Here is a 24,741-nt window from a genome sequence, read left to right as displayed (position 1 = left end):
AGTTAGGCTCAAAAGATAAAATGGCAATTGGTTTAAGTTTTTATTACTAATTTGGAAGACATGATACTGGTAGGTAGAGAAGCACTTGTCTGCACACATTTTTACATTAATTTTTTTGGATTAGAAATTTTATTTTGTCAAATATGTTTAATAGATAGCAATAATGTTAATGTGTTAACAGCAAAAAGCACCATTTATAATGTTATGCCTCAAATATTTCTGAGCACAAAATGATTCATATTAATGAGTTAAAATAATTTCAATGGCTATGATAGAGTACAAATGCTAAAAAGCTGGTTTTTATTTTTAGATTTTTTTTTTTTTTTTTTTTTTTTTTTTTTGAGATGGAGTCTCGCTCTGTCACCCAGGTTGGAGTGCAGTGGCGCAATCTCGGCTCACTGCAAGCTCCGCCTCCCGGGTTTACGCCATTCTCCTGCCTCAGCCTCCCGAGTAGCTGGGACTACAGGCGCCCGCCACCTCGCAGGGCTAGTTTTTTGTACTTTTTAGTAGAGACGGGGTTTCACCGCGTTAGCCAGGATGGTCTCGATCTCCTGACCTCGTGATCCACCCGTCTCGGCCTCCCAAAGTGCTGGGATTACAGGCTTGAGCCACCACGCCTGGCTATTTTTAGATTTTTAAGCATCCCTTTTAAATTCCACTTTTTTCAGATTTCCTTTTATTATTTCATTTATTTACTTTAAATTTTTTATTTTTAATTATTATGGGTATCTAATAGTAGTATATATTTATAGAGTACATGTAATATTTTTATACAGGTATACAGTGTGTAATATTCAAATCAGCATGATTGGGATATCCATCACCTCAAGCATTTATCATGTCTTTGTGTTAAGAATATTCCAATTCCACTCTTTTTGCTAATTTAAAATATACAATAAATTATTGTTAATTTTTACATTAACATTTATTGAAGCATCATATACATAAAGGAGCCAAACCATTGGTGTACATCTGAATATATTTTCACAAATAGAACACACTCATTTAACCAGCACCCAGATCAGAAACGGGATAATTTTAGACCATGGAAGCCCTCCTTGTTCCCCTTATGCCAAAACTCTTCAGTCACACATATTTGTGTGACTTCAGTAAATTAAAGACCTCAAGATATGCCATGTAGCCAAAAAGCATTTTCCATGCTAGCCAAAAAGGAGGAGGAGTCAAACATGCCTTCCATGTGAAGGGACGGGCTACTTTCTGTTTCTTATGGACAGCTCACTTCCAGGAGGAAGAAACAAGGTCTGGGTTTTATCCACCATCTGGATACTCTTTCATTGTGTACTTTTTTTTTTTTTTTTTTTTTTTTTTTTTTTTTAACACTCAGAGGGTAACCTTATTTCCAAAGCTTTGGGAAAACCATCACCGTCAGGCTCAGGTAGCACTTACAGTAGATACTTTTTGACTTCCCTTTATTTTTGTTTTTGTTTTGTTTTGTTTTTGAGACAAGGTCTCACTCTGTTGCCCAGGCTGGAGTACAGTGGTGCAATCTGGGCTCACCGTAGCTTCCCAGGCTCAAGCAATCTTCCCCAGCTCAAGCAATCCCCTCGCATCAGCCTCCCAAGTAGGTGAGACCACAGGCATGTGCTACCAGTAGAGACAGGGTTTTACCATGTTGCCCAGGCTGGTCTCAAATTCCTGAGCCCAAGCCGTCTGCGCACCTTGGCCTCCCAAAGTGCTAGGAATTAGAGGTGTGAGCCATCATACCCGGTCCTAACTTCTCTCTTGATTTCTTCTTTGACCCATTGGCTGTTCAAGAGCACACGGTTTAATTTCCATGTATTTATAGATTTTCTAACTTTCCTCCTGTTATTGAGTTCTAGTTTCACATCATTGTGGCTTGAAAAGATATTTCATATGATATCAGTCTTCTTAAATTTGTTAAGACTTGTTTTGTGGCCTGGCATGATATATCCTGGAGAATGTTCCACACATACTTGAGATGAATGTATGTTTTGTTGCTGTTGGATGGAAAGCTCTGTATATGTCTGTTAGGTCTATTTGGTCTATAATGTTGTTCAAGTCTGCTGATTCTTTCTTGATTTTTTTTTGTCTGGATAATATTTCCATTGTTGAAAGTGGGGTATTAAAGACTGCTACTATTATTGTATTGCTATTTATTTCTCCTTTCACTTCTGTTAATATTTGCTTTATATATTTAGATTCTCCAATGTTGGGTGCATATGTATTTACAATTGTTATACCCTCTCGATGAATTGACCTTTTTGTCTCTTCTAATTTCAAAATAGACTGAAAGTCTATTTTGTATGATATAAGTATACCCACCCCTGCTCTCTTTTGGTTACCATGTGCATGGGACATCTTTTTCTCTCCCTTTACTTTCAGTCTATATGTGTCCTTAAGGCTACAATGAGTCTCTTGGAGGCATCATATACTTGGATCTTGGTGGGATTTTTTTCTAATCCATTTAGCCACTCTATGCCTTTTGATTGGAGAATTTAATCTATTAACATTTAAAGTAATTATTAATAGGTAAAGACTTACTGTTGTCATTTTGTTTATTGTCTTCTGTTTTATAGTTTCTTTCTTTATTCCTCTCTTGCTGTCTTCCCTTGTGGTTTGATAATTTTTTGTGATAGTATGTTTCAATTTCCTTCTCTTTATCTTTGTTTATCCACTACAGATAATTTTTTCTTTGTAACTTCCATAAGGCTTACATAAAACAGCTTATAGTTATAATAGTCTATTTTAACCTGATAGCAACTTAAATTTGATCACATACAAAAACTATACTTTTACTCCACCCTCAATATTTTATGTTAATGTTGTCACAATTTACATCTCATTTCTTAATATTCTGTATCCACTAATAAGTTATTGTAGCTGTAATTATTTTTAATACTTTTGTCCTTTAACTTTCATATTAGAATTAAAAGTGATTTATACACCACCATTATAATATTTGAGTTGTCTGGATCTGACTATTTTTTTTTACTAGTAAGTTTTATACTTTCATATTTTTTCATGTTTCATCCTTTTATTTCAACTTGAAGAACTCCCTTTAGCATCTCTTACAAGGCACGTCTAGTGGTAATGAATTCCCTCAGTTTTTGTTTGCATGGGAAAGTCTATCTCTCCATTTCTGAAGAGGTTTGCTGGTTAAAGCATTTTTGATTGGCAGGGTTTTATTTTTTTTTAATCCAGCACTTTGAATATATCATCCCACTCTCACTGACCTGCAAGTTCTTGCTAAGAAATCTGCTGATAGTCTTTTGCAGGTTCTCTTGTACATATGAATCACTTTTCTCCTGCTGCTTTGAAATTCTCATCTTTAACTTTTGACAATTTGATTATAATGTGTCTTGGCAATGACTTATTTACGTTCAATCTAATTGGAGTTCTTTGGTCTTCATGGATCTGGATGTTCATTTCCCTCCCCAGATTTGAGGAGTTTTTCTATCATTATTTCTTTAAATAAGCTTTCTGCTCCCTTCCCTTTCTCTGCTCCTTTGTGAACTCCCATAATGCATGTATTGATTAATTTGATGGTGTCCTATAAGTACCATAGACTTTCTTTATTCTTTTTCATTCTTTTTCTTTTTGTTCCTCAGGGTGACTAATTTCAAATGATCTATATTTAAGCTGGTCCGTACTTTAAAATGTATATGCCAATAGAATCCACCCATGGTGGCACACACCTGTAGTCCAAGCTATCTGGGAGTCTGAGACAGGAAGATCACTCGAGCCCAGGAGTTCGATGCTGTAAAACACGGTGATCATGCCTGTGAATAGACACTACACTCCAGCCTGAGCAACAGAGCAAGACCCCCGTCTGTCTTTCTAAAAAGGTACCAACAGATAACTTGGAGGCACTAAGAAACAGAACAAATGAATTTTCACTACTTTTTAATTCCTATTCAAAGCAATGCCAGGCATCATTCAGATATTATCTAAATAATTAATAGATAATATGGTTAATTTTATATGTCAAATTGGCTGGGACACAGTGCCCAAACATTGGTCAGGCATTACTCTGAATGTTTGGTAAGAGTGTTTTTGGATGATTTTACATTTAAATCACAGGATTTTGAGTAAAGCAGATTACCCTCCATAAGGTGAGTAGCCCTCATCCCCTTATGTGAAGGCCTGAATAGAACAAAAGGCTGACCTCCCCCAGGCAAAAGGGAATTCTCCAGCAGACTGACTTCAGATTTTATCTGCAACATCTGCTCTTCCTGGTTCTACAGCAGACTGCCTTTAGATTTTATCTGCTCTTCCTGGTTCTACAGCAGACTGCCTTTGGACTCAACTGCAACTCCCTCTTTCCCTCTTGAGTCTCCAGACTGCTGGCTTCCACAACATATTTTGGACTCACAAACTTTCCACAATCACATAGCTAACTTTAAAAAGTATACCTGTTTCTTTGGAGAACCCTGACTAATACATTACCCTGCACACCTTCCTACCTTCTTCCAAAGTTGGGAATTGTTCACTGCCCTTTTGGTCTCCCAGACAAGCAAGGTTCACTTGGTGGGTAAGGCAGACGAAGGGTGCTTGTCCCTAACCCATAGTCAAGCTTCTTGGTCATTTCAGAAGTAATGGACTGTTTCAAAAGGACACCATTGTATAATCCTTTTTATTTACTCCCCTAAAGCAGAAATTGTAAACTCATGACTATATCCAATTATAATTCTCATTCAGACTATTAAAACTTGTTTTTCTTTGTTCTTTAGTGAAAACACAGGCAATTCCCCATCATAATTCCTAACAAAGAGGCTTTCTGTATGAGACACTGGAGAATTTGCCTCTTCTCCATCTTTTCTGTCATCTTTCTTTCTCTCTCTTTCTTTTTTTTGACAGAGTCTCACTTTGTTGCCCAGGCTGGAGTGCTGTGGTATGATCTTGGCTCACTGCAACCTCAGCCTCACAGGCTCAAGCAATTCTCATGGCTCAGCCTCCTGGGTAGCTGGGACTACAGGAACCCATCATTACAAGCGGCTAATTTTTTTTTTTTTTGTACTTTTAGTAGAGATGGGGTTTCACCATGTTGGCCAGGCTGGTCTCGAACTCCTGACCTCAAGTGATCCACCCACCTTAGCTTTCCAAAGTCCTGGGATTACAGGTGCGAGCCACCACCACTGCCAGCCATCTGTAATCTATCTTTCTTAAAAATGAAACAAATATGGGCCAGGCATGGTGGCTTACACCTGTAATCCCAGTACTTTGGGAGGCTGAGGCAGGCGGATCATGAGGTCAGGAGTTCGAGACTAGCCTGGCCAACATAGTGAAACCCTGTCTCTACTAAAAATACAAAAAATCAGCCGAATGTGGTGGCACACACCTGTAGTGCCAGCTACTTCGGAGGCTGAGGCAGGAGAATCACTTGAACCTGGGAGGCAGAGGTTGCAGTGAGCTGAGACAACACCATTGCACTCTAGCCTGGGTGACAGAGCAAGACTCTGTCTCAGAAAAAAAAAAAAAAAAAGGAACAAATATGTATATAACTGACTCAGGAACAGTAGACAACAGTCACAATATTTTAATTTTATCTTTCTCTGGGGGCAGGGGGTGGAGAATGGTCCTAATGTCATCCCAAAACAGGATCTTTTTTCCAAAATCGTCAATTTTCTCAAGGCCATTGGGTCTGTAATGCTTCCTTTATCTTGAACTAAATTCTAATAAATACATAGTATTATTTCCAACATCTCCCTTCTACTCTATTGATAAGTGTGACTTTTTTTTGCGCCATACCAGACAGCTTTAATTATTGTAGTGATTAAATTTAGTTTCATAAGTGGTTAATAAAGCCCTGACTTTATTGCTTTTCTCTCTCAAACCATTTTTACTATTTATATGTGTGATTTCCCAGATGAACTTTAAAAGCCATTTTTTCAAGGTTCAAGAAAATTTCCATTTGGGATTTTAATCGGACTTGTGCTAAACCTATAAATTAAATGGGGAAGAGCTGGAATCTTTACCATAGTCAGTCTTTCCACTAATAAATATGCCATTTATTCCATTTTTATTTAATATATCTCAATGAAACCTCCTAGTTTTCTAGGCTTCAGCTCTATGCATTTCTTGTTGATACTCTCCTTTAGCAGAGCATATTATGCTTATAATTTGTCTTGTTATGAGATATGCCCCCAATCCCTATGTGAAATTTGGAGCTATGAGTTCTGCTCTCAAAGACTTTAAACTCTAGAAGGATGTTACGTAGCAGAATATACACCAGGTACATTTTCAGTTGACAGCTCAGCCACCAGAAAATCACTCCACTCTTTTCCTCTGGCCACTACTCCCCTCCTATCCTGTTGTTACAATAAAGGAGTTCCTGGCAACTACGTCACCTAACAGCTGACTGGACTGTGAATGGGCACCTGTCCCAAAATGATACAATGAACTCTTTCCCTGGGACTTTAAAATTTAGAGATCACCACCTTGTCTGCCTCTAGGTGACCAGATTTGTAACGTGGACACACTGGAGCTACTGGGGCCATGTTTTTCCACATGGATACCAGATAAAGGGAGGAAATGAGTCTGTACAAGGAAAGAGAAGAACAAAGTAGACAGAGAGAAGAGAAATAAACATCTGAGAGAAATACCTGGTAGCATTTGAGTCTCCAATTCTGATTCTCTTCAGACGTTCAGCTACATTCCTGCCCTTGTGTGCTCAGAAAAGTCCCCAAAAAAAGACCTCTTCTTGTTTTCTGACTCAGGCTAGCTCTAGTTTATGTTACTACAACCAAAATAGCATTCCTAATACAGAGAGAAGGTAAGCAGGATCCATGTTTCATGGGTTTTCAGGCTCCAGACCTAAAAATTCAAACCTGGAAGAGACAGAAAGACTACAAGAGGGCAGACAGACACTGGGAAAAGTCTAGAGAAGGAACAAGCTAAAACAGGCCCAGGCTTTATTTGGCCATCACATTTACTGTACCTCCAGGCCTGTCTGCTCCTTTCATCACACTAGGAAAGGACTGAGCCCACACCAGGGAGTAAGACATTGATGTTAGATGAGTCTCCAGCAGAATGTGAAACATTTGTCAGTCTCAGAGAAAACAACTACAGAATTTGTATGGTACTAGAAAAAAATGTCCATCTTTAACCTTCAAAGTTTCAGGAGTTCCAAAAACTCTACTATCCTTTGAGATGGAGTCTCGCTCTATCACCCAGGCTGGAGTGCCATAGCTCGATCTCGGCTCGCTGCAACCTCCATCTCCCAGGCTCAAGCAATTCTCCTGCCTCAACCTCCCAAGTAGCTGAGACTACAGGCACATGCCACCACACCTGCTAATTTGTGTATTTTTTGTAGAGATGGGGTTTCACCATGTTGGCCAGGCTGGTCTCGAACTCCTGACCTCAGGTGATTTGCCCACCTCAGCCTCCCAAAGTGCTGGAATTACGGGTGTGAGCCACGAGACCTGGTCTCTATTATCCCTTCAGGTTGGATAGCTGAGCTGGAAGGAAGAAGTGAAGTGAAAGGAGGAGGAACCTGAGAGATGGGGGTGATGGCAAAGTCTAGGGAATACACTTTACCAGCCAGCATGTGGTTTGTCCTGCTCTTTTGTCCCTCTGCTACAAGGTCGGCCATGTCCCAAATGGAAGCTGCTCTGTCAATCTGAATCTCAGAGTGAAGATGGCACAGAGAAGGGCAGCAGCTGGCCTATTACAGACATGTATAATATTATGAGCATGTAGCTTCTGTAGAGCTGGAGGTCTTTTGTTGTCACCACATAATCTATCCTATTCTGACATACACACAACTTGCTCTGAGAGCGTGAGTTCTACAAAGGCAGACCATGTCATTATTTGACTTGTACCCCTGGCACCCAGCACAATGCTAAGCACACAATAAATACTCAAGTTATATTGGACGAATGAAACCTTTCTGGATTTTACCTGTACAATAAAGAAGTTGGAGTAGATATACTACAAGGTATCTTCAAAGGCTAGCATGCCATGATTTCCATAATTTCCGAAATAAAAGGTTCTGTTTCCTTCTGAAACACCCACATGCCAAAGTCTCATTTCAGCCTGAATTCCTTGCTCTTCTAATAAAAAGCCTTTGTACATGGCTGTATATGCTTACAAGATTGCAAGAACTGCTTAAGGTTTTACAATCCAAGTGCAATCAGTCTATACAGGCAAGAAATTAAATACTAAGAACGCCTTATCTGTCTCTGAGTATTGTGACCCTGAGCGATGTCTCCAATCCCTACCCACTGTTGCTGCTGACTTGGGCAAGTACACCTGCTGTTCAAAGACCATCTGAAATTACCTCTAAGAAGGAACTGCTTTGAAAATGAGGCTTATAATTAAACAGCAATTGAAGTTTCCTGTGGTTTTATGCATGGGTCTTATCTAATGCCTAAGTAGATAAACTGCATGGCTTAAAAATCAGAAAAGAATTAGATGTTTGTACAAGTGAGAGGAGGTCTCCATTCAGCAATCTTGCTTCTTTAGGACCCAACTTTATTTCCAGCACTATTGTTGAAACACCTCCACAACACTGACATCAGTTCAACCCTGCAGAAGTAACTACTGCAAGGAATATTAGAGCTAAAATGAATCTTACCTAGCACCTCATTCAAAGTCTTTGTTTCATTAAGAAGTTGAAACACAGGAAGGTAAAGCTATCTTCCTAGGATCACCACTAGAAGAGGGGATAATCAAGGGACCTAGAAGGTAAAACTATAATGCCTTGGGTGACTTACTGGATGTAGGCTGTTAGGGAGAGAACAGAGTAAAGGACAATTGCACATAATTCTCAGTTGGCAAATGATGATGGGGTTGGGTTTGGAACATAATCCCAAAGGACACAATCCCAAACCCCACAACCTCTAATGTTGAAATCCCCATAGATCAAAATCGCTAAAGTCTAAATCCCTGAAGTCTAAAATCCCTAACAAGTGTGAGGTGTCTGCGTATCATCCAGATTAGAGATATCAAGCAGACAGTTGGATATTACAGATTTGGGGCTGGGGGGAAAGGACAAAGCTAAAGAGAGAGTTTTGGGAGTCATCAGCCTATTCAGGCTGTTTGAGGCTATTATAGAATGAAAAGGAAGAGAAGAGAAGTCAGGAAAGGGGAGAAGCAAGAATAGAACCCACAGAACATCAGTATCTAAGGGGTTTGTTAAAATAAAAATAAATAAAATAGGAGTTTATAAAGTAGCCTACAAATGAGTGACCAGGGAGATAGGAAGAAAACCAGGATAGAATGGTGTCAGTAAAGGAGAGGGTTTTAAGAACGGAAAAGTTTTCAATAGTTGTAACACACGTAGCGGGCTGCTTCCCCAGTATTCTTTCTCCCTTTTTCCTTTTAAACAAAACCCTTTTTTCAGGCCATCAGTGGATCTGGTAAATAAATAAACAACAATTTCCCAGGTACCTTTGTATCCCAAAGCTCATCCATCTCCGGTCGATTATAAGCAGATGCCTATCTACTTGGTGGGGCCGCCAGGAAAATTATTATTGTCCTCATAAAAGTGGCCAAAGAACCGGCACCTCACTTTTACCCTTTGCATTTTCTCCTTTCTTCCCTCCTAAATGATTCTATGCCTAAAGGTGCAGCAGCTGTCTAATGATCATGAGTACAAAAGACACAAAATAGATGATGGAGTGGAAAATGAGAAGGATCTGCTTCCTGATCCACCTTTAAAAGTGAGAAAGTTGGGAGTCGGCCTTGGCTCCTCCCTTCATCTCACTTCACTGTGCTCCAAGATACTTCATTCAACCCTTAAATACCCTCAGATCTGCTTTCTTGTAACTTCTCTACCAGCCCTACATTGTTAAGGCCACATCATGTCTTGCCCAGCGTACTGAACTGCCCTCCTAACAAGACTCCCAGCTTCCAGACTTACCAGCTCCAACCTATGCTCTCACCTGCTGTCCCTTCAGTCAAACTGGAATGTTTTTATATTGATCTTTGCTTAAAATACATTCAGGGTTCTTCATTGCCTAGTGGATAAAAAGTCATTAGTCCCACAGCCTTTATGATTTGTTTGGCTTCTGTCATACATGATGAAGACACTAATTATGATGACAAATATATATACATGTACATGTGCACGTGTGTGCATGTGTGTGTAATTTTTATACACAGACTATGTACCAAGCATTGTGCTAGGAACTTTACGTTTATTTAATCCTCACAATGTTCCCTCATATATTTGGTATTAATCTCATTTTACAAATAGGACGACTGATTCTCAGAGAAGTTAAGTCACTTGCCCAGGAACATACAGCTAGTTTAAGTGGGGAAGACCCAGATGTGAAAATTCTTTCCAGTAAAGCAGTGTCTTGACATGAAAGCATGTACCGCTCACCAACCTGTTCTCCACCGCCCTCCTCTATCCTAAATGGGCAGCCCTGTTGAAGAATTATAGCCAAAGCCAGTCTTGCCCCCGGGGCCAGAGGAATCCATCTGCCTCTGCCAACTACCAGAGCGGGAGGAACGCAGGATCTCAACGCCTGCTTCAGCAAGGGAGGAGAGAATCGCCCAGAGCCAGAGCGGCGTCGCAGGGTGGTGGTCCTGACCGGACAAGGCCACTTCTCCTCGTGAACTGGGGGCCAGAGAGCCCTTCTCCCTGTCCGCCTGGCACAACGGCGCTGTGGAAGTGAAATCCCGGCTCCAAGGTCACCCTGTCACGAGCCTGGAGCTGGAAAGCCACGGGGACTCCGAGGACTCACCCAAGGCCCAGACTAGCCCGGCACCCACCCCACACCACTAACCCACTCCGCCTGGGCGCTGGCTCTGTGCGCTCCCGCGGCGCAGTCGCTCCGCTGCAAGAGCGCTTTCGCGCAGCGCCACCGCCCAGTGCCGGGACCAAAGCAGTCCTCGGGCACCGGCTCCTCGAGGCACACAGCCCCCTGAACCCCGAGTCAGGGGATTGAGAGAAGGGCGGTCGGGGAGCCCCTCGGCCTGCCGTCAGTCACTCGGATTTGTAACTGGAGAAGGGTGCGGGTCCCCGAGGGACATCTCCAGCTGGCACCTAACCCCTCGGATCCCGGACTGGGAGCCCGAGCTCGGACATTCCAACGGCTGCCCGGTGGGCAAACCGACCCTGGTTTCCGACCCCAGTCACTGGCAGCCTCGCGCCCCAGACCCTCCCCGGGCACGGAAACGGGTCAGGTCGCCCCGCTCAGCCTCCGGGACGGCGGCGGCACAAACCCCGGCCGCTCCCAGCAGCCCCGACGAGACCCCGGCAGCGCCTGCTGCTGGGTGGCCTCTCTCTGGTGCTGACCCCCTCGCGCCCCCGCGCGTCCGTCTGCGTTTCTGAGCCTGCTCTGACAGTGATGTAACAAGGCCAGGCTCGCGCCGCGTTCCCTCTTTCCCAGACTCAGTGCTCCCTCCTCCCGAGCCCCGCGCTCTGCGCGCTGAGCTGGCGCTGGGCTCCGCTTGCACAGCACCGGGACCGACGGGCACTGCTGGGAGAACCGCTCTCCCACGTTCCACCTCCCCAATGCAGAGTCCGTGGGGGAAACCAGGCTTTCCTCCCAGAACCAGGGGAGCGAGCCGAGGGGGCAGCTGCTGTGGAGACTTCTGAGGAGACAGCCTGGCTTCTTTCCCTACTTCCTGGAGAGGGCAAGAAACCGCAGGTACCTCGTTGACCCCAGCAGGTGCGTGTTGATATGAGAGAGAGACAGAAGTTGCAATAGTGTGAGGGAGAGAGGGAGGGCACGAGAGAGAAAGGGAAGGAGGGAGAGGGGACGGAGAGAAAGAGTAGAAATAGAAACAGGGAGAGATTGCAAGAGAAACGCGGAGAGAGAGAGATTGCAAGAGAGATACAAAGACTGAAAGTCAAGAAGCAAGTCAGAGAGAAAGAACAAGAGAGAGATAAGAGTTGGTGGGTGGGAGCTAGACTTGGGTTTTTTTAAAACGCACTGTGGTTTTCACCTCTGACAGAATAGAGGAACGCTGCTCCCTGGTCAGCAAGCAGCCCCCAACCTGGATGGAGTGAAAGATGCGGCCTGATGACATTAACCCGAGGACTGGGCTGGTCGTGGCCCTGGTCAGTGTCTTCCTGGTCTTCGGTTTCATGTTCACCGTCTCTGGGATGAAAGGGGAGACTTTGGGAAACATCCCCCTCCTGGCCATCGGGCCAGCCATCTGCCTACCAGGCATCGCGGCCATTGCCCTGGCCAGGAAAACCGAGGGATGCACCAAGTGGCCAGAGAACGAGCTTCTATGGGTCCGCAAATTGCCCTGCTTCCGGAAACCCAAAGACAAGGAGGTGGTGGAGCTGCTGAGGACCCCTTCAGACCTGGAGTCCGGCAAGGGGAGCTCAGATGAGCTGGCTAAGAAGGCGGGCCTCAGGGGGAAGCCTCCCCCACAAGGCCAGGGTGAGGTGTCCATGGCCAGCTCCATCACCACCCCCACACCCACAGAGGAAGGAGAATGCCAGAGCCTGGTCCAGAGTGGGCATCAGGAGGAGACGTCCAGATACCTGGACGGCTACTGCCCCTCGGGCAGTTCCCTCACCTACAGTGCCTTGGACATCAAGTGCTCAGCAAGGGACAGACCTGAGTGCCCTGAGCCCGAGGACAGCATCTTCTTTGTGCCCCAGGACAGTATCATCGTTTGCTCCTACAAGCAGAACAGCCCCTATGACAGATACTGTTGTTATATCAATCAGATACAAGGCAGGTGGGACCACGAGACCATCGTCTAATCTCTGCATACAAAGGTCACTGGATTGATAGAAATATGACTAAGCCCAGCTCCCCATGGAAGGAAATTACTCTGCTTGGAGAGCCTTCACACTGTTAGAAATTGACCCGGTATGTGATGGGTGTGATAACCTCTGGTACCCAAGAGTCATGTAAATAGGCATGTTGGGGACACATTTTAGGGAAGGGTGATAAGGGTTAAGGACACTGGAAGAGGCAGTGGGTAGGAAAGGAAGCCACTCCGGTTGCTTCTTAACAATTTACACAATGTTGAATGTTTTGTAAAATAACCCAAAAAGTGCTATCCAGGACCAGCTAAGAGCAAGATAAATCTAGAGTGGGCTGCAGATGTGAGGCATCAAATGATGCATGAGCTGACCATAGGGAGACTGAGCTGCTTTATGTTGGAATAAATTGAAAAAAATTAATGATCTGTTATATAAAATAATTTTTGTCTGGTGAAAAGCTTATCACACTTGGTATTTGCTGAAAGAAAAAAAAATCAAGATATAAGAGTTAAACCCTCCTTAGATGGGATTGTTTTGGGGAAAAGGGGAGTTAAAGACAGTTGGATTATGTAACTGAGTCTTGTGGCATTATTGTCTGACAAGATTGTGGTTTCTAATAAAGTAAAATAAGTGTGACCAGCTATGTGAAAAGTTAACATTTTTAGATGGCTATGCTACTTCTTAAACTCTTCATTTAAATCCATTTATTGCGTCTTTATCTGAAATGAGTTTTTTCTAAACATTTACTATCATTCATGTATTATTTCCTTACCAGGTGCAAAATTACTTCATATGATTCTTTCACAGATTGGAATTTGTTTTCATCAAGACAAAATAAATTTTACATATATATCCAAGTCTTTAACATTGGCAGATATGTACTGATAATTACCATTCTTATATACCTTTTAAAATCTGAAAACTATAAAGTCTACACATTAGCCTTGAACATTGCACATAATTTGTATAAAATGCAATGGTTAAACTTTTGGAAGTGTCATTATTTGTACATTTGTTCAACTCCTCTCACAGACTAAATGCCAGTGAAACAAGAGCTAATCTACTAAATTTAACTGAAGCCTAGATTGTATTAAGCTCACCTGATCAGTGAACATTACATGAGAAAAGTCTCTCTATTTCATACATTTTTGCTGCTGAGGAAAACAACAAATCACAATGATATCCTAAAATGTGCTTTCTATTTCACTTGTTCAACTGCAATAGATAAGAAGGCTATTAAGCAGAATGCCATTTGATCCCTGGTGAAGAAAAATATTGAATTATATATAGGAATAGTGATAGAGTTCATCTTGAAGATCAGAAGTATTTTGTATCCTTCAAAGAATGATCGTTTTAAGTGATCATATAGTCTTAGTCACTTTCTCCCAAAAGGGGAATTGAGGACAAAAATTTGGGCATACGTTTTTTGTGGATTTCAATTCCAACTCTGCAATTCTTTCTTAAGTATAGCAATTGCTCTGTCTTAAGAATCATGCTCTTTAAAAAAATCATAATTTTCACGTCAAGTTCGAGATCAAAAAGATGTAATTATTTTAGTAGGGCTTAAATGTCAGAAATGAGATGCATGATCTTGGGCGAATTTTATCTTCTTACACCTGAGTTTCTTACTCTGTGAAGGGAGGGGGAATTGATTTACACTTGATTATTTCTATCATTCATTTTCAGTTTAAATATTCTATGGTATTATGTCAAAGGCACTTTATATATTGCCAGGAAATGAGTTACAGCAAAATGCATGCCAAAGTTATGAAATTCATGATAATTATGTGACATAGATTGCACTGCTACTACTCAAAAAAGAATTTTGTAGATGTATGAAAGCAGATATTTTATTACCAAATATCATTTATTCAACACAATACATTCCTGAGAATAAAATGAACATAATCAGAGTAAAATATTTTTGAGGAGAAAACTTAAAATGTTGGTATAACTCAAAGTAATCTAATACACAACCTTGCACTAAATGTGATTGACATTGGATTTGGGATGGGGAGAGATAGTTCCCTAAAATCACAGTAACTTTTAATACTTTTAATGCACTTTGAAAACAGAGAATCATATTTTTATAATGGTGACAACTACTGGATAACTCTTAGGAATAAAAACTTCCTTTAAGATGTTTGCCACCATTAGAGATGAGGAGATAGTGAGACAGAGAGATGGCCACAGAGACTCAGCAAATCTTACACAATAAGCTGCAGTTTTCTGAAAGAAGAGGCTTGCACTGTCAGGTATGGTTTGGGGGTTGGAAAAGTTACTTTCTGATTTTTTGGAACCATTTCAAACTCCTTCATATCATTCTCTCTCTTTCTAAAATGAGGGTCAACTACTAGTTTAGAGATATAAGGTATTTTATCTTGTTTTCAAGTTCTGCTTCAGAACAAAACCTATTTCATGTTTCTTCTCCCATTACCTACTTAAGATACTTAAGGTATTTAAGTATGCATTTGAGGAAATATTTTCCTGTGCTAAAATAAAGGTTTGCAAATGTTGGTGTGAGAGGTTTTAACTTTGACCAGTGAAAATAAAATGTATGACTGTGTGTGTGAATTTCTCTTAACATATTAACAAACCCCTTTCTATATGCAACAAGGTAGCCTGGTGCCCCAAATCAATACCTGTAAGTACTATTCAGAGTTAAACTTCCAAAGTCAAAAATATATATACACACAAAAAAGGGTAAAACCCGCATTCTTTTGAACCAAGGTAGAAGAGAAAGAGAAAAAAAAGTGTCTCAGCCCTTTAGAGGAAAAGACAGCAACTCATTACAATGAGTTAGACAGTTTTAGCAAATTGTTCTTATTAATATAATAGGCATGAGGATTGTTCCTGGTAGCCTTTAAGAGCTCCTAGACAGATATAAATTTAAATAGGCATTACTTTATTTTGCTGTTAATCCAAACAGACGTTGCAACTTGATTTTGAATAGGCATTTTATTTTCAAAATTTCTCTACTGAATTTCTCTTGCTCTATGTGCCTACTTGTTGTGCACATGGGTTCTTTTTCCAAACTGCTTCTTGATTCTTAAGTGAGAATTCAGACAAGATACTCAAACAAGAGCACATTAGACATCTGTTTTAAGATTTATTTTCTGTTGCAGTCATCTTGGCAAACAAAATCCACATACAGTTAAGTTCAGGCTCTCTTCCAAACCCTACTAAGCAGCTGCTTTGAAAATGTTTTCAATATTATGGATCTTAATATCCATTGAGATGACAAATGTAGGAAAGGAAGATTCATTTTGTTAATGTTTTTTCTCTTTTGCAACATCCAAGCTCTACTTATTTATTAATAGCCTCCCTCTGTACCCACAACATCATTTATTTGGTGAATTCACTATTATTAATACTAGTATTGTATCACATTAAAGAAAAAGTTTCTGAAAACCTACCACCTCACTATCCTAAAGCAACTACTGTGTTTCTATTTTGGCATATCATCTTCCAGGCTTCCTCCACATGCATATGCAGCATACATATTATAATAGTGTGTTTTTCTTTTTTAATTATATTCCAAGCATGTTTCCATGTTTCTGTGTAGTATTTCTAATCATCAATGAACAATTGTATAATATGCCATTTTAGTGATGTTCCATAATTTATCATGCCATTCCTTATTGCTGGCAAGATACCAAGTTTTATGGATGGTTTTGTATGTTTTTTTCCTTTTGCTGGTTACACTGCTATATTATTTGTTATATGCCAATAGAGAGGAACTTTACTATTGAACAGCCATCTCCTTGTGGCTGAGAGGAGGCAGAAATGTGTAAATGAATGGAACTCTCCATATGGTTGTGGGGGTCTTCCCTTCACTCATGTGCATATAAGACCCAGGGTGGGAAACAAAACCATGCTTCTTCAAAAAGGTCCTCCCATCAGGACCAGAACTAGTATGTTTAGGAGTAAGATGGAACGGAACATTTCCCCAGCTAAGATATCAGTGATGTGTTTCTCACAATCAGATTACAGTGGTGTCAGTCTTCAAGAGCATCGTGTTCAACAAGCAAAATGATAAATAGATGTAAACAATAATAATGACTTTGTAATATGCCAAAAGCATTTTCTTAAAGTACCTCATCATATATTTTATAATAGACTGTATTTCATATGTATATGTATTGTTGCCTATCAGTGACTTACAAATGAACTGGAATTTCAGGAATCTGATAGACTCTGCCCTTGAGTTTTCTATGTTTCAGTTTCTTACTAGGAAAAACTAAACTGAGGATGGAAATGGGGACAAATGCTTGGTTTGCCCAAATATCTTAATAAAAGACTAGATTCCATTCAGCCTCTTGTCCAGTTCACATAAAATCATGTAGACACCATTGAGTTTGAGACCATGACTTTGATTTCTTATGACCTACTACAGGGTCCTCACTCAATGGGCACCCAACCAAAAGAAATGTGTATATGATGCTGCCAAGATACACAAACAGGCAGGCACTGATGTTAGATATCCACAGTCTTTGGCAAGTTATTCCTGGAACTGACCCTTATTAGGGATTCTTTTTTTATTTTTCCTTTATTCCTGCCCCGAACCCAGATTAGAGCCTGCAGACTAGGTATTCTCGGTGATAGTATGAAGCTTTGCATGCTTTATCCTTAATAAGGTACAGAGTTACAAAATGAACCGATTACAAAACAGTACATAAAGCTATTAAAAATCTCCTGTGCTGCTCTTTGACAAATCTATCTTTAGAAAGTCAAACATAAAAGATAATTTTGCAATTAATCACTTTCTTATTTTTCATGGTAATGAACTATTGTACGTAAGACAGTCCTTCAGTAGGAGGCAAGACCACATTTGTTTGAAAAACTAGGCTTTTGAAAATCACCTGCCTGTATCTTAACATGAAAAGTATGGGCAATTATTTTCTTTTCTTTCTTTTTTTTTTTTTTTTTCCTGAGATAGGGTCTCATTCTGTCGTCCATGCTAGAGTGCAGTGGCATGATCTTGGCTCACTGCAACCTCCATCTCTTAGGTTTCAAGCGATTCTCCTGCCTCAGTCTCCCCAGTAGCTGGGATTAAAGGCACCTGCCACCAAACGGCAAATTTTTGTATTTTTAGTAGAGACGAGCTTTCACCATGTTGACCAGGCTGGTCTCGAACTCCTGACCTCAGGTGATCCACCAGCCTCAGCCTCCCACAGTGCTAGGATTACAGGCATGAGCCACCGCACCTGGCCATTATTTTCTATACAAGTGATTAGACCACCAGACCAACTCAGAAAGGCCCACTCTGTCCCTCTGCTTTTCCGAACTACCTCCCATCCCCTACAGGAGCCTCTTGAATGCTCCTGATTGTGCCCTGCAGCTGACCACCCCAAGGCTTTGCCCCAGCCATTTTCTGTGCCTCAAATTCCCCGTCTTCACCCTTCTGCTGCATAAGGCCCTAACGTCCTTCAAGGAGAAGCTGCCACATCTTCCACCATCTTCTGGATTTTCTGACTCAGAACCAAACCTTCTATTATTCTCTGGCCTCACAACACCTTCCACCACTATCATCACACACATTAGTTTCATAGGTATCTGTCTCTCCAACTGTAGTGTGAACTCCTTGAAGGCGGGGACCACATTTTATCCATCTTTCCAATCCCCTACTTCACCCCCGACACACTCATTTATTCTGTCTTGCTCAGTGAAAACTCTAAATTGCACCATTTAGGTCACCCTCGATGCCTACTTTCTTTTTCAAGTTGAATATAGTCCACAACAATGTGGATTAAAATTGGCTTCCGTGAGTTGGGACCCTAACTTTTATTTTAGCATATTGTTTCTTTGGGAAAACCACGTCTTATATAACAAGAAGAAAGAAAGAAATCCTTCCAGAACATTTTTCCCTACCTCCATGATTGACCTAACTTCCACTCCATGAGTCAGAGACTGCACCAAACATGTGATAAGAACTGGTGGTTCTAGGAGCATGTGACAACCATTGAATTCCTGGCCAGAAATAAGGTGAATCAATGTACTCAGGTTAATCCTGCAAGTAGGTCAACAAAATATAATTCCTCAGCTTTGACTATTGTCCTTCTAATAAGTTTTTTCACCAATAATTCTTAAGAAGACCTTCAAGACCACCTGGGTATTATCTTGGGTCAGTATTGAGGGGCTGAGTTGCAGACCCTCTCCCACCACCACCAGTGATGCTCCCCTTCTCCATAAAAGCTGTAAATACTCAGAGACCATGGTTTGTAATTCAGAGAAGTCCTGGTTTGTTCTGGAACAAGAGATGGCATTGTTCAGCAATTCCTGCGAGCACTATTTGAGGCCGGTCTTAATAACTTCTGACCCATGTAATTTTTCCTGTGAATTTTCCCAACTACCTGACTAGGTAAAAATAGGATTTAATTGGAGTAACTCTTTATCTTGACTGTGGTGAATATCAGGGTCTCTTTTAACAATAGCAAGAAAGACCTCCTTTAAGTATGTATAGGAAAGGGAGCATGGGGAAAGAAAGAGCAGAATTGTGGGCATGGGGAGAAGAGCCAACAATCCCTGATTAAGCCAGTCACGGTTGCAGCATCCACCCCCTCCATCCCCCTAGCGTTAGTTACCACTTCTCATCTCTACTTTAGAAGCAAATGCCAGAAAATGGACTAAGAGGACAAACCAAACAGAAAATGTTTTAAAAACGTAAAGAGTAAAAGGAAAGTGTTAGAGAATTTTAATATATTTTTAAATGGCTGTGAAAATATGTACTCAATTTAAGAGTATATTCCAACAAGGGCAATATTCAGCTAGAAATATCCTGCTGGGCAGGGTTAAAAGGAATATAAAAGAGCATCCAATAAATAAGATCAAATGGGTTTAAAAACTATTCAATAATAGACTAAGAAGTATAATAAAAACTATGAAGCTAAAGGAATATGAAGTGAATAAGACTAGCTGAAGCATTAGAAGGATAAAGATAGTAAAGTTAAATAATTTTAAAGGCATAAAGTCAGCCAAAATTTTCCACTGAAACAAGAATGGGGTATTAAATGCAAGCGACAACACAGAGGCCAGAACTAAGACCCCAGCAATGTGTTGCAGGCTGAGGCAAGAGCAGACAAGGGACACAGGTTGTGCTCAATTCTCCTCCCAGGCGAGATCCCCTCAAAGCAGGCTGTCACCCTTCAGGTTGCAAAAATTCAAGGCCCAAATGATTTTTTGCATATGACACCAAAAGCACAGGCAACAAATGCAAAAATAGACAATGGGATTTCACCAAACTAAAATAATTATGAACAGAAAAGGAAACAATCTACAGAGTGAAGATAACCTATGGAGTGGGAGAAAATATTTGCAAACCATACATCTGATAACAGGTGTATTAGTCTGTTCTCACATTGCTATAAAGACATACCCAAGATTGAGTAATTTATAAAGGAAAGAGATTTAGTTGACTCACAGTTCCACATGGCTGGGGAGGCCTCACAGTCATGGAGGAAGACGAAGGAAGGGCAAAGGGGATGACTTACATGACAGCAGGCAAGAGAGCGTGTGCAGGGGAACTCCTCTTTATAAAACCATCATATCTTGTAAGGCTTACTCACTATCATGAGAACAGCACCAGAAAAACCTGCCCCCATGATTCAATTACCTCCCCGTCTGAGTCCATCCCACAACACATGGGGATTACTACAGTTCAAGGTGAGATTTGGGTGGGGACACAGAGCCAAACCATATAAACAGGTTAATATCCAAAATGTATCAGGAGCTCAAACAACTCAATAGCAATAAAACAATCCAATTTTAAAATGGGCAAAGGACTGGAATAGACATTTCTCTGAAGAAGACATCCAAATGACCAGCAGGTACAAAATGCTCAAAATAATCATCAAAGAAATACAAATTAAAATCACAATAAAATATCACCTCACTCCTGTTAAAATGGTTATTATCAAAAAGACAAAAGATAACAAGTGCTGGAGAGGATGTGCAGAAAAAGGAACCTTTGTACACAGTGGGTGGGAATGTAAATTAGTATAGTCATGGGGCTTCCTCAGAAAACTAAAAGTAGAATTACCATATAATCCAGAAATCCCACTACTGGATATATACACAAGCGATATGAAATCAGTATGTTGAAGCGATATTTGCACTCCCATATTTATTGCATCACCATTCACAATAGCCAACATATGAACCTAAATCTTCATTAACAGTTGAATGGATAAAGAAAGCATTGTATATTATACACAATGAAATATTCAGACTTTAAAAAGAAGGAAATTTCATCATTTGTGACAATATGGATGAAGCTGGAGGATGTCAACGCTAAGTGAAAAGAGTCAGGCATGGTCTCATATGTGGAATCCAAAATAGTTCAACTTATAGAAGTAGAGAGTAGAAGGGTGGTTAACAGAGGCTGGGGTAAGGGAATGAGGAGACGTTGGTGGATAGGTACAAAGTTTTAGTTAGACAAAAGGAGTACGTTTTCCAAATCTATTGTAAAGTATGGTGACCATAGTTAATAATAATGTATTGTATGTTTCAACATTGCTGAAAGAATCGATCTTAGGTGTTCTCACTATAAAAATATAAGTATGTGAGATGATATATTATGTTCATTAGCTTGACATAATTATTGTATAATGTATACAGGTACCAAACCATCACATTCTACCCCATAAATATATCAAACTATTATCTGTCAATTAAAAATAAAAAGGTAAATTAAGGCACATGTCTGAATATGTCCCCCAAAGTTCATGCACTGGAAATTTAATTTCCAATGCAACCATGTTGGGAGGTAGGGCCTTTTGGGAGGTATTTAGATCATGAGGACTCCAACTCCACGAATAGAATAATGCCTTTATAAAAGGGCTTAGCAAAGGGAGTTTGGCCCTTTTTTGCCCTTCCACCTTCTGCCATGTGAAGACATAATGTTTCTTCCCTCCAGAGGATGAACTTTCAAGGCACCATCTTGGAAGCGAAGAACAGCCCTCACTAGATGCTGGTGCCTTGATCTTGGACTTTCCAGCCTCCAGAACTGTGAGAAATGAATTTCTGGTTTTTATAAATTACCCAGTATGTGGTATTCTATTATAGCAGCACGAAAAAAAGACAGACAGGAACTGAGTGTACAGTATTCCATGAGGCATTTCTGAAGACCAGCATTCAAATAACTATACTTTGTGAAGTCTTCCCCCAATTCCCAAATCTAGAAGCATCAATCAGAGAAGTCAAATTTCCAGAAGTCAGAAAGATTGAAGAATCAAAAGAAAGAATAAAAAGTTACATAACCCCCAGAATTACCCTTATTTTCTTGGCCCTTGTCATTCACTGCATAACAATCTCCCAACAAACCACTCTTCCCTCAGCAGGGAGACTTGGATGATCAGAAAAAAAAATACATCTGCTGGATATATTTTGCTTCCAGATGTTAGATTTTGAGGTCTCCAAGTTTACCCAACAATAGTTGCTAGGTCCTGCCTTCACTCTAGGTACCAAAATTGGTATGGAGTTTTTATAAGAGTTCTAAGAAGGTTTATAATGCATATTTAATATATCAAGGAACCAGCAACCCACTGGAAAACATAATCCTTGCCTTCCCTAGTCTTACCCTATGAGACCTTGAATGAGCATTCTTAGCCCTACCCAAAGCCTGAGCAAATATCATTAAGGTAGGCCAGTGGTTCTCAAGCCCTAGCATACATCAGAATCACCTGCAGGGCTTGTTGGAATACAGAATGCTGGGGCCACCTCCAGAATTTCCATTTCTGAAAAAAATTATCAGGTTATACCAATGATATGGGTCCCAGGTATCCTTCAATCGGTGCATGCATACTTTTTTAAAGGTGGGATCTGGCTATGTTGCCCAGAATGAAGGTTACAGGCATGATCTACAGCTTCAAACTGCTGGATTCAAGCAATCCTCCTACCTCATCCACCTGAGTAGCTGGGACAACAGGCATGCACTACCACGCCCAGCTGCTTTTAAATGGTTTTATATCCAGGAACCTGGTATAGCCCCTAGGCCCAGCTATGCCCAAGCAGCAGCATTTGGATCTAATGTCTGGTATACAATAAACAATCAATAAATGTATTAGTCTGTTTTTACACTGCTGATAAACACATATCTAAGACTGGGCAATTTAAAGAGGTTTATTGGGCTGGGTGTGGTGGCTCATGCCTGTAATCTCAGCACTATGGGAGGCTGAGGTGGGTGAATCACGAGGTCAGGAGATCGAGACCATCCTGACTAACATGGTGAAACCCCCTCTCTATTAAAAAAAAAAAAATACAAAAAATGCAAAAAATTAGCCGGGCGTGGTGGTGGGCACCTGTAGTCCCAGCTACTTGGGAGGCTGAGGCAGGAGAATGGCGTGAACCTGGGAGGCAGGGCTTGCAGTGAGCCAAGATGCAACACTGCACTCCAGCCTGGGCAAAAGAGTGAGACTCTGTCTCAAAAACAAAACAAAACAAAAAATAGAAAAAATTAGCCAGGTATGGTGGCGGGCACCTGTAGTCCCAACTACTCGGGAGGCTAAGGCAGGAGAATGGCGTGAACCCTGGAGGCGGAGCTTGCGGTGAGCCGAAATTGTGCCACTGCACTCCAGCCTGGGAGACACAGCGAGACAGACAGAAAGAAAGAAAGAGAGAAAGAGAGAGAGAGAGAGAAAGAGAGAGAGCGAGAGAGAGAGAGAGAAAGAGAGAAAGGAGAGAAAGAGAGAAAGGGAAGAAAGAAAGAGAGAAAGAGAGAAAGGAAAGAAAGGAAGGAAGGAAGGAAGGAAGGAAGGAAGGAAGAAAGAAAGAAAGAAAGAAAGAAAGAAAGAAAGAAAGAAAGAAAGAAAGAAAGAAAGAAAGAAAGGAAGAAAGAAAGAAGGAAGGAAGGAAGGAAGGAAGGAAAGAAAGAGAGAGAAAGAGAGAGAGAAAGAGAGAAAGAAGGAAAGAAGAAGGAAAGAAGGAAAGAAAGAAAGAGGTTTATTGGACTTACAGTTCCACATGGCTGGGGAGGCCTCACAATCATGATGGAAGGTGAAAGGCACATCTCGCAGGGCAGCAGACAAGAGAAGAAAGAGCTTGTGCAGGGAAACTCCCCTCTTTAAAACCATCAGATCTCATGAGACTTATTCACTATCATGAGAATAGCACAGGAAAGACTGGCCCCCATGATTCAATTGCCTCCCACTAGATCCCTCCCACAACATGTGAGAATTCAAGATGAGATTTGGGTGGGGACACAGCTAAACCATATCATTCTGCCCCTGGACCCTCCCAAATCTTATGTCCTCACATTTCAACACCAATCATGCCTTCCCAACAATCCCCTAAAGTCTTAACTTATTTCAGTATTAACTTAAAAGTCCACAGTCAAAAGTCTCATCTGAGACAAGGTAAGTCCCTTCCACCTATGAGCCTGTAAAATCAAAAGCAAGTTAGTTATTTCCTAGATACAATGGGAGTAAAGGCATTGGGTAAATACAACTGTTCCAAATGGGAGAAACTGGCTGAAACAAAGGGGTTACAGGCCCCATGCAAGTCAGAAATCCGGTGGGCAGTCAAATCTTAAAGCCCAAAAATGAACTCCTTTGACACCATGTCTCATATCCAGGTCATGCTGATGCAAGAGGTGGGTTCCCATGGTCTTAGGCAGCTCCACCCCTGTGGCTTTGCAGGGTACAGCCTCTCTCCCAGCTGCTTTCATGGGCTGGCATTGAGTGTCTGCTACTTTTCCAAGCACATGGTGCAAGCTGGCAGTGGATCTAGCATTATGGTGTCTGGAGGACAGAGGCCCTCTTCTCACAACTCCACTAGTTGGTGCCCCAGTAGGAACTCTATGTTGGGGCTCCAACCCCACATTTTCCTTCCACACTGCCCTGTCAGAAGTTCTCCATGAGGGCCCCACTCCTGCAGTAAACTTCTGCCTGGGCATCCAGGCATTTCCATACGTATCCTGAAAGGTAGGCAGAGATTCCCAAACCTCAATTATTGACTTCTGTGCACTTGCAGGCTCAACACTACATGGAAGTTGCTAAGGCTTGGGGCTTCCATCCTCTGAAGCAATGGCCCAAGCTGTACCTTGGACACTTTTAGTCACACCTGGCACAGCTGGGATGCAGGGC

The 24,741-nt window shown here is 41.3% G+C and overlaps 2 protein-coding genes across 2 annotated transcripts in view; one reads left to right on the top strand and one right to left on the bottom strand.

Annotated features, from left to right (window-relative positions):
* The window catches only part of LOC114672773 (uncharacterized), a 201,376-nt gene that overhangs the window by 9,423 nt on the left and 167,212 nt on the right, over window positions 1-24,741 (bottom strand). The window lies entirely within an intron of this gene.
* TMEM215 (transmembrane protein 215) lies at window positions 11,348-13,256 on the top strand. The gene is given in 2 exon segments (NM_001194216.3): window positions 11,348-11,603; window positions 11,890-13,256. A coding segment is annotated over 1 exon segment (708 nt). The 5' UTR covers window positions 11,348-11,603; window positions 11,890-11,947; the 3' UTR covers window positions 12,656-13,256.

This window comes from Macaca mulatta, chromosome 15 (assembly GCF_049350105.2).
Source record: "Macaca mulatta isolate MMU2019108-1 chromosome 15, T2T-MMU8v2.0, whole genome shotgun sequence".
Lineage (NCBI taxonomy): Eukaryota > Metazoa > Chordata > Mammalia > Primates > Cercopithecidae > Macaca > Macaca mulatta.
Note: the sequence above shows the minus strand (reverse complement) of the source record. Positions and strands in the feature narration are given on the sequence as shown.